The following is an 18,302-nucleotide window of genomic DNA, read 5'->3' on the forward strand; positions in this document are numbered from 1 at the left end:
GGATTAACAAAAAGCATGGTTTAGTAGCCAACTGATAGCATGGAGAGCTATGACTGGCAGTAATGTACCCGGGTAATGACACTTCTGTGTATCAGTGGTTTTCTGCTAACCTCCAAATGTATGTAAGGCAGACAAAATGTCATTGCTTTAGAACTGGACTATAAGGAAAAATCCTGGTTTGTTATTTTTGCTCTCAAATCCAATATTTTGCTTTTTCATAGATACCTTGATTGACACGAACAAAGTAAAAAAGTAATTTTAGAGGGCCAGTTCTCTAAGTATGTGGAGTGTGCTTTTAAGGATACTTGGGGAAGGGGTATGAAAAGTAGCTAGATCATCAGAAGATGCAAATTACAGTTTGGATTTTGGAGTTCTGTGGTAGAGTCCAGTTGGACATAGGGGATATCAAAGCCATTTGAAACAAGTAGAGGTAAGTTTTAAGATTTTTTGGTTTTACAGAAATTTTTTGCTCTTGTCAGTGGAAGAATCTTTTCCATCTTAATGTTTTATTTTTCTTAGGGCAACCTGCTTTTTGTGGCTTCAAGTTTGATATTGAACTTCTATGTTGGTGTTTCAGTTTTGAAGAATGGGGAAATATTTGAAGTAGATACTGATATAGCAATCTTTTCTCTTAATTACTCTGACACTATCTACTTAAAAAATTAATTATATTCACCCCAATTGAGAAAGCCTCACTGTGTGGATACAACTAAATGAGTTTTCCCACATAGAAGCTCTGTGTCTGTGGCATGTTTCTGGTTTATTTTTGAAGAAGTTAAAAGCTATCTTTTTAGGGACATTTTCTCTTCCATGAAGTCATATAGTCATAAATTATTCTGAAATGACAGTATGACTAAAAAAACCCCCAAAGTTGATGAGCAACTGTAGTGGGTTAACCCTGGCTGGAGGCCAGGTGCCCACCAGAGCCACTCTATCACTCCCCCTCATTCACTAGACAGGGGAGAAAAAGTATAATGAAAAGCTTGTGGGTCGAGATAAGGACAGGGAGAGATCATTCACTAATTATCATCACGAGCAAAACAGACTGAACTTAGAGAAAAATTCATCTAATTTATTACCAAGCAAAACAGAGTAGAGGAATGAGAAATAAAATCAAATCTTAAAACACCTCCCCCCACCCCTCCCTTCTTCCCGGGCTCAACTTCACTCCCGGCTTCAACCTCCGCCCCCCTCAGCAGCACAGGGGCACGGGGAATGGGGGTTATGGTCAGTTGATCACACGTTGTTTTCTGCTGCCCCTTCCTCCTCAGGGGGAGGACTCCCCTGCTCCAGCGTGGGGTCTCTTCCCATGGGAGACAGTCCTCCATGAACTTCTCCAAAGTGAGTCCTTCCCACAGGCTACAGTTTTTCATGAACTGCTCCAGCATGGAGCACCTTTCCATAGGGTGCAGTCATTCAGGAACAGACTCCTCCAGCGTGCGTCCCTCACAGAGTCACAAGTCCTGCCAGCAAGCCTGCTCCAGTGTGGGCTCCTGTCTCCATGGGGTGACAAGTCCTGCCAGGCACATCCACCTGCTCCGGCATGGGGTCCTCCATGGGCTGCAGGTGGATATCTGCTCCACCATTACCCTCCATGGGCTGCAGGGGGACAGCCTGCCTCACCATGGTCTTCACCACAGGCTGCAGGGGGATCTCTGCTCTGGCACCTGGAGCACCTCCTCCCCCTCCTTCTTCACTGACCTTGGTGTCTGCAGAGTTTCTTACATCTTCTCACTCCTCTCTCCGGCTGCAAAAGCTCCCCTAAGTTGGTTTTTTCCCCTTAAATATGTTATCATAGAGGCGCTGACTGGCTTGGCCTTGGCCAGCGGCAGGTCCGTCTTGGAGCCGGCTGGCATTGGCTCTATCAGACACAGGGTAAGCTTCTAGCAGCTTCTCGCAGAAGCCACCCCTGTAGCTCCCCCCGCTACCAAAACCTTGCCATGCAAACCCAATATAGCAAGTCTCTAATGTCTCAGTTTCTTCAAAACTCTCCTCAAGGATAATAATCTTTACTAAAATTTCCCTTATAATTTCACCGCATGCATTGGGAAAATGGCAGCTAAGCTGTAAAAGGTTATTATACAACAGAAATATGCTCATATATAATTTCCATCACTTTTTCTTCAAAAATATTCAGTTTATCAGAACAAAGAGGTTATAAAACTTCCCTTGATGCGGATACCTGTGGTTGAATGGTTCATGTGCTGTGCTAATAAAGTTTGTCTTTTCTTTTTCCTTCAGTGGGTGGATCTCATCTCTTACTGGTCTTAATAAGAGTATCCCTGTTGGCATTATGATGATAATCATAGCTGCACTTTTCACAATATCTGCTGTTATTTCATTAGTTATGTTTAAAAAGGTAAGTTACTTATTCTTACCCTCCTCTGTTTCCTATGTTTGATCTGGATTTTGCTTTCCTGCTTCAGGGAGGTACTCTCTCACAAAGTAATGGGGATTAAAAAATATTCTTGGGGATGTGCCTTAACTTTTAATCATGGAATCATAAAATGGTTTTGGTTGGAAGGAACCTTAAAGATCATCCAGTTCCAACCCCCCTGCCATGGGCACAGATACCTTCCACTAGCCTTGAACACTTTCAGGGATGGGGCATCCACAACTTCTCTGGGCAACCTGTTCCAGTGCCTCACCACCCTCGCAGTGGAGAATTTCTTCCTAACATCTAATCTAAATCCACCCTCTTTTACTTTAAACCCATTACCCCTTGTCCTGTCATACACTCCCTGACAAACAGTCCCTCTCCATATTTCCTGTAGGCCCCCTTTAGGTACTGGAAGGCTGCAATTAGGTCTCCCTGGAGCCTTCTCTTCTCCAGGCTGAACAATCCCAACTCTCTCAGCCTGTCTTCATTAGGAGATGTGCTCCAGCCCTCCAATCAACTTTATGCCCCTCCTCTGGACTCATTCCAACAGCCCCATATCCTTCTTATGTTGGGGACCCCAGAGCTGAACACAGTACTCCAGGTGGGGTCTCACAAGAGTGGAGTAGAGGGGGAGAATCACCTCCTTTGACCTGCTGGTCACACTCGATGCAGCCCAGGACACGGTTGGCTTTCTGGGCTGCAAGCGCACACTGCCGGCTCATGTTCAGCTTCTCATCAATCAATACCCCCAAGTCCTTCTGCTCAGGGCTGCTTTCAATCCATTCCTCTCCCAGCCTATAGTTGTGCTTGGGATTGCCCCAACCCACTTGCAGGACCTTGCACTTGGCCTTGTTGAACTTCATGCGGTTCGCAGGGGCCCACCTCTCCAGCCTGTCAAGGTCCCTTTGGATGGCATCCCTTCCCTCCAGGGTGTCGACCACACCACACAGCTTGGTGTCGTGGGCAAAGTTGCTGAGGGTGCACTCGATCCCACTGTCCATGTCGCCGACAAAGATGTTGAACAGTGCCGGTCCCAGTACCGACCCCAGAGGAATACCACTTGTCGCTGATCTCCACTTGGACATGGAGCCATTGACCACAACTCTTTGAGTGTGACCATCCAGCCAATTCCTTATCCACCGCGTGGTCCATCCATCGAATCCATGTCTCTCCAATTTAGAGACAAGGATGTCATGCGGGACAGTGTCACATGCCTTGCACAAGTCCAGGTAGATGATGTCAGTTGCTCTTCCCTTATCCACCAGTGCTGTAACCCCATCATAGAAGGCCACCAAGTTTGTCAGGCACGATTTGTCCTTAGTGAAGCCATGGTGGCTGTCACCACTCACCTTCTTATTTTCCATGTGCCTGAGCATAGTTTCCAGGAGGGTCTGCTCCATGATCTTGCCAGGCACGGAGGTGAGACTGACCGGCCTGTAGTTCCCTGGGTCTTCCTTTTTAACCTTCTTAAAATTGGAGGTTATGTTTCCCCTTTTCCAGTCAATGGGAACTTCACCAGACTGCCAGGACTTCTCAAATATGATGGAGATTGGCCTGGCCACTTCGTCCGCCAGTTCCCACAAGACCCACGGATGCATCTCATCAAGTCCCATGGACTTGCGCACCTTCAGGTTCCTTAGATGGTCTCGAACCTGATCTTCTCCTACAGGGGGCGGTTCTTCATTCTCCCAGTCCCTGCCTTTGCCTTCTGTGACCTGGGCAGTGTGGCTCAAGCACTTGTCGGTGAACACTGAGGCAAAAAATCTCATTGAGTATCTCAGCCTTCTCCATATCCCAGGTAACTAGGTCTCCTGTTCACAACTGTACTTCTATAGTACTTTTTTGCTAATACTGTCATAGAGGTATGAAATGCTGTTTTTACAATGCACTTCTTTCTGCAAACTAAAAAGGGGAAAGATAGCTTTGAATACGATAAGGTGGGCAATAAGCCCACAAAGAAAGGGTAGGTGAATGCACTGGACACTAAAGTAGGACTTGTAGATGCCAGGTTGCAATTTTCAAATCTGTGATGATTCATCAGGCTGAATGAAATGTGATTCAAATGACTGATAATTTTCAGATTTTTTCAAAATCATTCCCATTAAAATCAATAGAAGAAGGAGATGCCTGGCACCTCAGAAAAGGATTTTTATTTCTCTGCTTATATTATTTTAACATTTTGCTGTCAATTAATGATTGCATAGCATAAAACCTCAAAGATTCTTTTCTCCCTGTGTTCCTTTTTGTGAATTTCCTTCCAGAAGGCCTAAGTTTAGATACTGATGTGCTAGTAAGTTTTTTATGTTGTTTTGATTAAGTGTAACTGAGAATTCTGCTGATGATATGCTGGCAATTCTAGTAATTCATCCTCATTTACAGTTATGCTTAAAGGTTTTCACATACCCAAACTCTTCTGGCCTATTTACAGTAAGCTAGAAATTTTAAGCATAGCCTGGAGATGTCCCTTCTCCTTATTTGTTCTCTGTATAAATACTCAGGTACAGGAGAAAGAAACTGTGGTGGGTTGACCCTGGCTGGGGGCCAGGTGCCCACCAGAGCCACTCTATCACTTCCCTCATTCACTAGACAGGGGAGAAAAAGTACAACGAAAAGCTTATGGGTCGAGATAAGGACAGGGAGAGATCACTCACCAATTATCGTCACGAGCAAAAAAGACTGAACTGAGAGAGGAAATTCATCTAATTTATTACCAAGCAAAAGAGAGTAGAGGAATGAGAAATAAAATCAAATCTTAAAACACCTCCCCCACACCCCTCCCATCTTCCCGGGCTCAACTTCACTCCCGGCTTCAACCTCCGCCCCCTCCTCAGCGGCACAGGGGGACGGGGAATGGGGGTCATGGTCAGTTCATCACACGTTGTTTCTGCTGCTTCTTCATCCTCAGGGGGAGGACTCCTCTTAATCATTCCCCTGCTCCAGCATGGAGTCCCTCTCATGGGAGACAGTCCTTCACGAACTTCTCCAACATGACTCTCCCACGGGGTGCAGACCTTCAGGAGCAGACTGCTCCAGCATGGGTCCCCCACTCGGTCACAAGTCCTGCCAGCAAACCTGCTCCGGCGTGGGCTTCCCATGGGGCCACAGCCTCCTTCAGGTGCCTCCACCTGCTCTGGCATGGGGTCCTCCACGGGCTGCAGGTGGAATCTCTACACCCCCTCATCCTCCCTCCATGGGCTGCAGGGGGACAGCCTGCTTCACCATGGTCTTCACCATGGGCTGCAGGGGGATCTCTGCTCCAGTGCCTAGAGCACCTCCTCCCCCTCCTTCTTCACTGACCTTGGTGTCTGCAGGGTTTCTTATATCTTCTCACTCCTCTCTCTGGCTGTAAAAGCTCTCTCTAACTGGTTTTTTTTTCTCCTTCTTAAATATGTTATCACAGAGGCGCTGATTGGCTTGGCCTTGGCCAGCGGCAGGTCCGTCTTGGAGCCTGCTGGCATTGGCTCTGTCAGACACAGGGGAAGTTTCTAGCAGCTTCTCATAAAAGCCACCCCTGTAGACCCCCCCGCTACCAAAACCTTGCCATGCAAAGCCAACACAGAAACAAACAATAAAAATGTATGGTGAGCATTTTTTACACTCTATCACATGCATCTGGATTCTTTTCAAAAAGCATGTGTACTCAGATATGAAATGGTATATCTTTATGGATGAGAAATAGTTACATTTATAACAAATAAAAAAGTTACAACATGAATTTTCCTGATACACTTGAATGAAAATATCTTTGTAATTTTATTTGACAACTTTATCGTTACTTGATTGAATATGAATCAGAATTAGCATTTAATTTTAATGCTCAGGTAATTAGAAGTTACTCAGGATTTGTTTTTTTGTTGTACTAGAGATTATAAGCCATATTGTTTAATACCTTTGCTTATTATGCAGAGCAATTGGTCATCACTAGTTTAGTGGATATTTCTCTGCATTATTGGGATATTTTATACTTTTTAATGTTCAGTCATAGCTTAGCTTAATAGGTTCTTGTAACCATGTCAGTCAGAGAAATTAAGATGTTTCTAAAAAACTGATGTAGAAAAAAGTTCACTAGAATGTTATTGACACAATGGATTCAAAAATACTTTTTTGGTTTTGTTTCCTGCTTGTCATGGTTTTGCTCCAGCCGGCAGCTAAGCACCATGCAGCCACTCGCTCACTCCTCCCCCCCACAAGTGAATAGGGAGGAGAATGGAAAAAAAACCCAAATTTGTGGGTTGAGATAAAGACCATTTAATAGGATAACAAAGGAAGACAATAATAATAATAATAACTACAACAATAACAATAATAATAATAGAAGTGATGCACAAATGCAATTGCTCACCACATGCAAAACTAAAATAAAACAATCTGACACCCAGTCTGTTTCCGAGAAGCTTGCGGCTAGCCTCCCCACTTTACATATATAGGGAGCATGACATTATATGGTAGGGAATATCCCTTTGGCAAGTCTGGGTCAGGTGTCGTGGCTATGCTCTCCCAGCTGCTTGTGTACCTGGCAGGGCGTGAGAAGCTGAAAAGTCCTTGACTTAGTGCAGACACAACAACTACCTAGCAACAGCTAAAAACATCAGTGTGCTATCAATATTATTCTCATACTAAATCCAAAACACAGCGCTATACCAATTACTAGGAAGAAAAACTAACTCTATCTATCTCAGCTGAAACCACTGCTGTTTCTTTTAACATGCACACTTACAAACTCTTTTAATGAGTACACCAAGTTATATACAAATTGAGACAGAAGATGCTTTTACAAGTGTCCTGGTTCTGGCAAGGATAGAGTTAATTTCACAAGGAGCCAGGACAGGTGAGCCAAGCTGGCCAGGGGGCTATTCCATACCATGTGACATCATGCTCACCATAAAAGGGGGCTAGTCGGGCAGGGGTGGGCTCGGCGTGGCTCCGGGATGGGTTGAGGGTCTGGTCGGTTGGTCGTGGGATCGGTAAATCGTTCTCTGTTATCACCCATTGTTACTGTCTGTTATCAGTACTGTTGTTGATCGTTTTCCCTCTCCCTTGCTGTCCCAGTAAACTGCCCTTATCCCAACCCTCGAGGCTTTGTCGTTGTTTTTCCATTCTCCTCCCCATCCTGCCGGGGGAGGGGTGAGTGAGCAGCGCGTGGCACTTAGCTACCGGCTGGGGCTAAACCACGTCAACAAGCTATGGATCCTGCGTTATGCTAAGGATGCAACCTGTTTGTGTATTTAAATATGTTATTTCAGACACTAGATACCACACACATTTCAGTGAAGACCTACAAGATCCCTGTGAACTTGCAAAAATTTATGGGTATCCCTACAGTCAGTGCGCGCGCAGCGAGGCAATCAAAAGTTGTAGGATTTGTGGAAAAAAAAGTCTGTTTGCTCATTTTCAGATCCTCACAAACATATGAACAAACCGGATTTCTCCACCACATAGTTCTGCTTCATGTTTGAGACTTTGCTATTACTCTACCAAGAAATGGAAGGCTCAGCACACTTTTTTCACTGCTTTTCCACCTCCCTAGGTGCATGGTCTCTACCGCACAACTGGTGCTAGTTTTGAGAAAGCGCAGCAGGAGTTTGCAGCAGGAGTGATGTCCAACAAAACTGTACAAACTGCTGCAGCCAACGCCGCATCAACAGCAGCAACCAGTGCAGCTCAGAATGCATTCAAAGGTAACCCAATGTAGAGAAATATAAAAAGTCATGATGGTTCTCTTTGTATTTTATTTTCCAATCACTTATTATATTCCCTAAAAACATAGTTCAAAATACACACAGCATGTTTGTCTCTTCTGCAGCTGTGCATGGGTTAAATGGGAAATGTTAGATTTATTTTATAATAAATTTATTTTAAAAAGATAACCATTCTCTGCCCTTCTTTAAAATGTTGCATTCTAGAATATTAAGCCTTCCATATTTTATGGAGGATAAATAATTTCAACAATTGTCCTGAGAATGAATTGTGGTATATAATGATCAAATAAATATATTAAGAATTTGGAGGGGGTTTTGGTGGTTCACTCTGGGGTTTTTTTAACTTCAGGAAAGCACTTTGGATCAATTTTTTTTTTTTCTTTGCGAGAACCCTATTTCTGCTATAAGAAGTGGGGTAGACTGAGAGATGTAGAAAGTTAGGTTTGGCTACTGCTTTTGCAATTTCAGCAGCCGCTGGAGGACAAATACAAGTAGGATAGATATTATAAATTCTTTTCCTGGGTTTTGGGGTTTTTTTTAGGATAAGTCTTTTGATATAAACCTGTAAGTTTGCATGAATACTGTTATCTGATCTTGTTTAAATAGTGTTTTGGTCCAGAATTTACCTGCATCACTTTATAATTATAGCTTTTGTTTATACCTATTTTCATGGCGTATTCTCTACCTGTGAGAAATTACTACGGTGCAGAAACATTCTCTGTAATACAATGTGTAATGCAGTGTACAGTTTAAGGAAGTTAACTGATGGTTTCAATCACAGATCTCAATGATTATATATTTGCTATTTTTAATTTCAGTATTCATGTCTTGGGGTAATCATTTTGCTGGAAAAGAAACAAATATTGACCTTTAGAACACTAGTTTTATGCTTCTCCTTCCTTCTTACATGCAGTGGTCTTTTTGCTGTGTTTGTGATTTTTAAATTTTTTTTTTAGTGTAGATTTGTGTTGAACAGTGGTACTAAATCTCTAGCCTTGTCAGTCACTCTGTTTACTGCTTGTCCAAAAATCTAAATATACAATATTTAATTTTCTACCAGGAATATTGTCTAAAATCAAGCTTTTTAAGCAATGGCATTTAACAGATACATGATTTCATTTAAAAAAAAAAAAAGCTTTTAAACTATTTTGAGTTGGAAAAGTGAGAAATCTTCATCTTTCACAAAGTTAAATTTTAACTCATTGAACTGGAGTCCTAAGAGGTTAAATTGGTGCTGTGGAACTGAACAATCCATAATGGTATGTACCATCAAAATATTCTAGAATTTAATCAGGTCTTACTATAAAGTGATGTTTCTCTCATTTGAGGGCTATTTGATATTCTTGGATTGCCTCATGAGTCTTATGCACAATATTTGGGCTTTTTTTTTAAACTCTGTTTTAGAAAATTAAAACAGAATGGGACCACATCCCACAACCTGTATAAGTACACACTGTAGCTGAAATTAATTCAGCTCTCAAGGTGAATTACCTTTAGTAAGATTGAGCATAAAATTCTGAGGCTCCTCCATGTTCTGAATGTGGACAGACTTTCATAGATTAATTCTTTTTCACTACAGTGTATTCTTAATACCATAAGAGCATTACAAAAAATAAAACCCTTATCTTAATCCCTGGATCAGTATTGTACTGTTAGCATGAAGTCCCTATTAGTCTCCTTTCTTTTACCAGTTTCTTTAAATCCAACTTGAATTTGGATAAATGTAGTAGTTTCACCTATGCTGAAGTTCATATTAATGAATATAATTGCTTATGAATATTCTCTGCATCATGAAGTTAAAAGTAATTCAAATATTCTGTGTAATAAGGGCTCTAAAATTCTATATGAGTGGACATGCTAGCATTGAACTTAAATTTGTGTGGAATGTTATTAAAAGCTTTCCAGACAAAAGCCACAATTTTCTGTTGAAATCAGGCTTCACACTTCTAGCAGCTGTATGTCAAGATTGTTCTTTTCATAATCTTTTTAACTTGAGGGTTGTATCTAGGAACTCTACTATGGATTACTTTTAAATTTAAATTTAAGCAATTCTCTTGGATATAAATCCTAGGGACATCATCCTTGCATTTTAATTTGTTTTAAGATTGCATAATAACATACATTACCAGAATATATTATAGAAAAAACATTAGGAATAAAACCTGAATTTGGCAGGTAGATTTTTTTTTCCCCAAAATGTTTAACTGCTCTTTGAGAAAACATATTTAATGTTCTATGAATAAGGATCGTTGATTTGTAATGTTGTGGGTTGAATGTACAGATTTAAACCTCCTAACTGAAATTCAAGGTTCAGTTACACATGAATTCTTTAAACCAGAAATCTCTGACACTTTGCAGCCCAAAAGGGAGGGAGAAGTTTGATTTTAGCTTTGACAACAGAAGGCTGATATTTGTTAAAATATTTTGTACCTAACTCAAACTAGATTTTATAGTCTCATTAATTAATCAGAGTATGGTGCCCACTTAAGTTGTCATTTTGTAGTATTGTGGCAAATTGAGTACAAAGTATGAAGTTTAAACACTGGAATGTCTGTAGTCATTGATCTGTAATTTAGGAGTTGGTTTTATTTATCTGGGTGATGTTTGTATATTTTGTAAATTACTAATAATGCCCTGTCATCCTGGTGAATGTCATGGTTCTCTACAAATGCACTTCTTCTGTCCCTCTGTTGCATGTCTGAGTGGTTCAGAAGTTTTGTATATTTATTGTATTAACACAGTGTCATAGAATAAAAAAATACTTTTTTTCCTGGATGTTTGCTCTGTATAGTTTTGAACAATATAGGGATTTTTCCTTTAAAGGTCAGAATAACATGCAGGGCAGCTGATCTATGTAAAAGTCTCACTTTTTTATAATTCTGTATATAAATGTAATTCTGCTGAAATGAGGAAACAAAATGTCCACTATCAAAATAATACATTAGGGTAATGAGAATTAGTCTACTCGACTGTTTTGAAGAAAATTCTTAAATACTTGCAGCCTACTTTCTTGTGCTGTAAACTTAAGAGAGTTAAAATCTAAACGTGTTCTGTCATTACTGAATGAAATTCTACAGGTATTAAATGAATCTTAAAACATTATTGAAAGTAAAATGAAGTTGCTGAAAACAGCATTGCTTTGGTACTGTTTATTTTCCTAATTTCTGTCTATGAATTGACACTTCTGTATCACTGCTGTGTCTTGCTTTTTTTTTTTAGACACTATCAGTCTGTTTTTTTTTTTTCATATCATATCATATCAACTGTAACACCTGCTCTCTAGTACCGAATTTATTACCAGGTTTTCTTTGAAGGGCAAAATGAGTTCATCTAGACCACTGTGACATATTTACATTTGCAAATACACAATACAGAGAACAGTGCTCTGAGGTACAGTCAGGAGATAGCAGATGTGAGACACGTGCACATACATGCATCATTTAGTAGTGAAATTCTTCATCAACTGGATCTGTTTCTTTGTAATTTACAGATCTAGGGTGGCAGTGGCAGCAGACTAAACAGTATTTAAACTTTCTTGTAAATGGTAAGCACAGTTGTGCAGCATAATACAGTCATGTTTTATGATTAGAACTATTGCACAATTTAAGTGCTGTTGTGGGGAGATAATTCCCCCGATTTGCATAGGCTAGTTGTAAGCACTAAGTTGGGAAAGCAAGCACACACACAGAATACAGCACAGGGAAAAGAACTGTGATGATTAAAAATACTCACATTTTAATTGAAATTTAGATTAAAAATAACACATTAGGTGCATCATTCATGCTAACAAATGTACATAGTGGTGATTTAAGAACAGAATAACAGTACCACAAATGAATCATGGCTTAAAATCTACTCTAACTGGATTGCCACAGCCTCTCTTCCTGTGCAAGGCAGCTGTGGTGTATACGTTGCTGCCATGCTCTGCTTTTGTTGGGCTCTGTCCATTCCTTGTGGTAGGCACCAGTGCTCACTGCTTTCAAGGAAGACTTGAATTCTTCTCCATTTACCACTAGGAGGTGAGATACTCTGATGTGGGATAACAATGCAAAATGGAAATCATTTGGCTGGAAAAAAAACATCTCAGAATCCAGAGATCTTTACTTGAGTAAAATAGATACAAAGGTGATATAGGCAACCCAGAAATAGCTCATTAGGAATGTTTTTTGCAGTGCCACATTATAAATAAAGCACATTAAGAAAACTTGCTGAGTCTTTTCAGCTTTTAGACTGTATATTGCCAGAGATGGATACAGCTTCACATTTTAATTGTCTATATTATATAGATCTGAGTATTTCAAATCAATCTAGAAGAGGTTTTTGTTAAATCTTTAAGCTACTGTTACTACTGTTGTATTCATCTTCAAAATCAGAGATTTTTGTTGCATTACTGTATGTTTAGTTTATCTACACTATCAAAACTCCAGCAAGGTCTTCCTTGGGAATTCACTTTTCAAATATCTTGTTTAAAACCAAAACCATAAAAAATAAACAACACCCCCCCCAAACCCATTCCTGTTATTGCACATCTCACACAAGTTTTTATATATATATAAATGCTATAATTTTTAAAAAACATCTATGGCACTTTGCAGAATATAAGTTTACAAAGTCAATCAAACCACACATGTTTGAAGAATTCTTCAATACCACAAAACAAAGTTAAACTGAACTAATTGGCACACAGGTTTTAAAGAATCCACAGTAAGCTCGTCTAGATCTTATGCAGTACATGTACATTAAGAAGTAGTTACACTCTGCAGCCCTGTCATGAAATTAATTAAATTAGCTTTAAGCTAATTTTTCTCTTTTTTTTTCCTTTTTTTTTTCTTCAAAACATCTTTGAAAGCTACTGCTGAGGTGAAATTCAGGAACAACTTTAAACAGCTGTCAAATTTAATGAGTGCACCCTACACCTGAATCTGCAATATATACCATCTTATCACTTGCTAGAAAACTAGAACCCTGAGAAAAAGAAATTTTGATTTTTTTTCTGTATTTTTCTCAGCCTGTCTTCTATCTGTGCTATGTGATGAACATGGATATTCTTGCAAGTTAGTTGATTACGCCATTGCAGAGCAAGTTTTTAGTATACCAGCAACAAGCAGAAAAGCTGGTTCTTGGTTACAAATGCAAAAAAAAAAAAAAAAGCAAAACATGCCACTGAAAATACTTCCTTTGTACTTAAACCCCTCACTATTAAATTTTTCTAAGCGTTATGTAGATCACAGCAGAGGTCGGCTAGTAATGTATATGAAGGTTGGTCATTGGTTACTTCTAAACCAAAGCACAGCTGAGCTAGTGCGCCAACCTCTGTAGCACACACAGTCCAGTAGGGGGCTCAGGAGGAACATCAGAAGGACGGTTTGAATCACCTTGCAGCTGTGCTGGACGAGCCAAGTGCATGCTCTTCAGACGGTATGTTTGTGTGTTATAGGAAAAAAACAAGAAGAAAAACACAGGTGTGGACAGGACATGCGGGCTGTGATTTTTGTCCTCAGACACTGCTTTGTGCTAGTAATTTTGATTTGTTAAAATCTTGCTTTGTGCAGGCAGTTGGCATAAATGGTTCCAGTCCATAACTTTGTTTTTTTAAATTAAATATTTAAAAGTTAATTACCCATTTTAAACTAGAATACGGCGGAAGTGGGCTGTAGAAGCAAGTGAATGTAAGAAGAGGCTAGATTAAAACAATCTCTTTTTAATATCTGCAGAAATTGACCTTGGGTTTTGCACAGTGGCTCAGAGATCACCTCCATATCCATCCAGCATGTGGCTTGAATGCACACTGGGCACAGATGTGTGCAAGCTGGGAGCTGGGCCTGGTTTGCTCCATGCTGGGCCGAGGCCGTGTCTGTGCTGCACAGCAGACACTGAAGGGGTGGTCAAACATCGTAACTGCTAGTGTTCGCCCATGCTCAAGGCTAGCCCTGGGCTTGCAGTCGTGACTGCTGAACGAGTCTTGTATTGTGAATTAGCCATCTACCTGTACAATAACAACATTTTTTAAATATCTATAAATAACTAATGGCACACTTTAATGAACTGACCAGGAATAAATGAGAATCTCTGCTCTGTATTATACAGTGAAGTGATGGAGAACAATGCTGGCATTGGATGATGTTAAACATTACAAAGAAGTAAGAGGAGTCTAAAATTCACTTAATATTTCATTATAATTACTTCTCAGATTAATTCTTCCCAATGCTCCTAAGCTACAGTTGCATAATTCCTTTTTTTTAAAATACCTTTTAAATTTGTTTTCAGAAATAGTTCTAGTAAGTGATGCAACACCACAAGTAATATAGCCAACTGCCTTTGAGAAAGGAATGTCATTTGTGGCAAGGTCTGTTTTATTTCTGCTGATTTAGTTGGAAAAGGGCCCATACTACATGTGGTTAAAAAAATGGGAAAAGATCTTCCCAGCCATTTAGAATTTGGCATGACCCTGAAAAAAAGTAAATTTCTTAAGGACTTGGCTGGCTCTGGGACATGAGACATACTGATCTGTAGACTAGGAATGAGGTTTCACTGGCAAGAGAAAGAATAATACTGTTAAAGTCCAATGTGTAATCTACATTTGTAGGAGAGGCTGAAGCCCAGTCCAGGCTGTTGGCATTCATAACATAATGCCCAGCTGTGCTGTGGGGAGTGGGCATCTGCTTGGGATTTCAGGAGTTTCTAATAAAGGCTGTAGAAATATTTCTAATAATGTAACAGTGTAACAACAGCTGCTTTGCCCAGTCAATGAAACCAGAATCATTTACCTGCTAAGTAACAAGTGGCACACACCTTGCACTATAAGTTTCAAGACAAAGAAACCTGGCAGGGACTCAACTTTAATTGCTTAAAGATTGGTGTAAATGGTGTTGTCACTGAAATCCAGGAATAAACCTCGTAACACCAATGTAGTGTTAAAAGGCAGGCATTCTTTATTGCAGCGCTGGATGCACGGGGGATAGCTCCACCCAACGTGCATGCCAGGTGATCACCAACACACAGGTTATGTAGGATCAAAACATACATATTCATCATCTTCCTCAGAAAAGGCAGTCCTATGATAATCATTTCTTAGAATCCATTTCCACATTCTCCCCATCACGCATGCTCAGTGATTTGAGTCGGTGGTCCTCAAGGGTCTCTGGTGGTCGTCAGTGGTCTTGCACCCGTGTCCGCTGGGTGACCCTCTTCTTGTGGGCATGCGCAGTACTGTTGCTGTGGATGCACCTGTCCATAACGATTTCATAAGATTAATATCTCCAAACCTATTGTTCAGTTTGGTAGGGACTGTACATGGAACATAGCAGCATTGTACCTTGCCATGGTCAGTTAGCTTCATTACGTATTACCTTGGTTACAAACTAATTATCTCAACCTGATTCTATAGTTTCTGTTTCACAGCCCCTATCCTACAGTTACATTTCCCCCCTTTGGAAGTTTTGAAATAATCGCTTTTCAATACTTCCACTCATATTTTCCTATCCTAGACACATTACAGATGTTCTTAAGCTTGTAACCATAGCATCTACGCCCCAGTGTCTGCTCATGTTTCTCTTTTGCAAGTTCTAACATAACTTGTGGGGTCACTATTACCTGATTTTCTGGTGTTACCCACCGTACTTCCGTATTCTGAGATGCTTTTAAGTGCTCTGCCAATTGTTCATCTAGTTTGCTGCATCTTGCTTTTAAATTTGGGATTTTCATCTGTTTTACTGGTACTAGTGCAAGGATACCTTGTTCTGCAGCCTCCTTTGCAGTTTTATCCGCCAACCGATTACCTATATTTACAGCCGTCTGACCAAATTGATGAGCTTTGCAATGCATTATGGCCACTTCCTTCGGTTTCTGCACATCTTGTAGGAGTTGAACTTCCTCCTTATGCCTTATCGGTGATCCTTGGGCTGATAACAGTCCTCTTTCTTTCCAGATAGCTCCATGAGCATGGATCACACCAAATGCATATTTGGAATCCATCCATATGTTTACTCTTTTCCCTTCTGCCATCCGTAAGGCCTGCTTCAGCGCCACCAATTCTGCTTTCTGCGCTGATGTATTTGCAGGTACTGTCCCTGACTCCAATATCTTGTCGGTGGTGACAACAGCATACCCGGCCATTCGCCTTCCTTCTTGCATGAAACTGCTTCCATCCGTAAACAGCTCCAGATCAGGATCCTTCAAAGGTTCGTCCTTCAGGTCCGGTCTGCTGGAATAAACTTGTTCAATGGTTAGCAGGCAATCATGTTCCAATTTCTCGGTAGGATTTTCTGTTGACAGGAACATTGCTGGATTTACAATTGCTGTGGTTTTTAATTCCACATCATCTTGTTCCAATAGGACAACCTGGTATTTCAACATTCTGCTAGGGGATAACCAGTGACCCCCCTTTTGTTCTCAGACAGTTATTACCATATGCGGTACATATACCACTATCTTTTGGCCCATAGTCAATTTTCAAGCTTCCTGAATCAGCAGCACCGTTGCTGCCACGGCACGCAAACATCCCGGCCATCCTTTACTCACGGTGTCAAGTTGTTTGGAGAAGTACCCCACCGGTCGCTTCCAAGATCCCAGCTGTTGCGCCAGCACTCCAAGGGCCAGATGTTGCCTTTCATGCACAAACAGCTCAAAAGGTTTGGTTAGATCAGGTAGACCTAATGCAGGGGCCGTCATCAATGCCTTTTTGAGTTCTTTAAATGATTTGTGGCATTCAGGTGTCCAAATCAAGTATTGGTCTTTAGATTCCTTCAGGGCTTCATATAGGGGTTTCACATACAGTCCATAATTTAGAATCCAGAGTCAACACCACCCAATCATTCCCAGAAAGGCTCTCAGTTCCTTTGGACTGTTAGGCTAGGGGATCTGACAAATGGCTTCTTTTCTTTCTTTTCCCAATTGTCTCTGTCCTTGAGATATCTCAAATCCCAAATAAATCACTGCTGCTTTTCCTATCTGGGCCTTGTTTCTGGAGACTCTGTATCCTCCTTGGCCCAGGAAATTCAATAAACTGATGGTCATTTCAAAACATGTGTCTTTACTTTCTGCTGCTATCAGGATGTCATCCACATACTGTAAGAGCATACCTTCTCCTTGATTCTGTTTCTTCCACATTTCTAACTCTTTTGCCAATTGATTTCCAAATATTGTAGGGCTATTCTTAAATCCTTGTGGAAGCACAGTCCACGTTAGTTGCGTTTTTCGTCCTGTAGCAGGACTTTCCCATTCAAAAGCAAATATGCTTTGACTTTCTGTATCCAGAGGTACGCAGAAGAAGGCATCCTTTAAATCCAGTACAGTAAACCATTTATGTTCCTCCTTCAAAGATGTCAGTAAAGTGTATGGATTGGCCACTACTGGGTGTATATCTTGAACTATCATCTGATTTATGGCCCTTAGATCCTGAACTAATCGGTATTCCTTACCTCCTGATTTCCTTACTGGCAATATAGGGGTATTGTATTCTGATTCACATTCTGCTAACAGCCCATATTCTAAAAATTTTGTAATTATTTCCTCTAATCCCTTTTGAGCCTCCCACTTAATAGGATACTGTTTTTGTCTTACCGGCTTGGCTCCAGGTTTTAAAGTCACCTTTACCGGTTCTGCCAGTTTGGATCGTCCTGGAACTTCACTTGCCCATACCAAAGGGGTTACTGCATTGTCCACCACTTCTGAAATCTGTTCCTCCTTGGAGGAATCCTGTAACATAAACACTCTCGCCTCTATGGCCTTTGATTCTGGTATTAGTAATCTGATTTCTCCATCTTTAAAAATTATTTGTGCATCTAATTCGCTTAATAAATCTCGTCCCAATAAAGGCAACGGACATTCAGGCATGTACAAAAATTGATGTGTTACCCACTGTTTTCCCAGCTTAAATTGTAACAGTTTCAAGAAAGGCCAGTTCTCTTTTTTTTTTTTTTTTTGCCCTGTCACACCAACAAGCTCTGCTGATTTATAGCTGAGTTTTGCTTTACATGTTTATTATTCTCAGTCAAGATTGCCAGAATTTTTCCATCCCTTTGCATTTGTCTGACTTCTTTTTCTTTTTCTCTGTTGTTATACACAGTCCAGGCTACTTCAAGCATTTTACCTAAGTCTCTGGACTCAGCCCCTTCCAGTTTCTGGAGTTTTTTTCTAGGGCTGATTGTCCCATAAATACAGAGGCCAATTGTATATCTTCTTCCGTGGTGGTTTTTGTTTGTTTGCTTGTGGTTTTGTTTGTG

General features: G+C 40.6%; 1 protein-coding gene and 2 pseudogenes across 3 annotated transcripts in view; 1 reads left to right on the forward strand and 2 right to left on the reverse strand.

Moving 5' to 3' along the window:
* LOC142599188 (secretory carrier-associated membrane protein 1-like) overlaps positions 1-10,854 on the forward strand; it is a 112,458-nt gene extending 101,604 nt beyond the window's left edge. For all 3 annotated transcript variants that reach the window (XM_075739074.1, XM_075739075.1, XM_075739076.1), the window contains 2 exons: positions 2,242-2,359; positions 7,908-10,854. In XM_075739074.1, coding sequence (XP_075595189.1) covers positions 2,242-2,359; positions 7,908-8,072 — 283 coding nt within the window. In that variant the 3' untranslated portion in view covers positions 8,073-10,854. The remainder of the gene's footprint in view (positions 1-2,241; positions 2,360-7,907) is intronic.
* A 1,796-nt stretch (positions 10,855-12,650) lies between these two features.
* On the reverse strand, positions 12,651-13,972 carry LOC142599299 (uncharacterized; annotated as a pseudogene).
* A 258-nt stretch (positions 13,973-14,230) lies between these two features.
* LOC142599300 (uncharacterized) lies at positions 14,231-16,749 on the reverse strand (annotated as a pseudogene).
* Positions 16,750-18,302: the final 1,553 nt, after the last annotated feature.

Source organism: Balearica regulorum, chromosome W, assembly GCF_011004875.1.
Source record: "Balearica regulorum gibbericeps isolate bBalReg1 chromosome W, bBalReg1.pri, whole genome shotgun sequence".
In the NCBI taxonomy this organism is placed as follows: Eukaryota; Metazoa; Chordata; class Aves; order Gruiformes; family Gruidae; genus Balearica; species Balearica regulorum.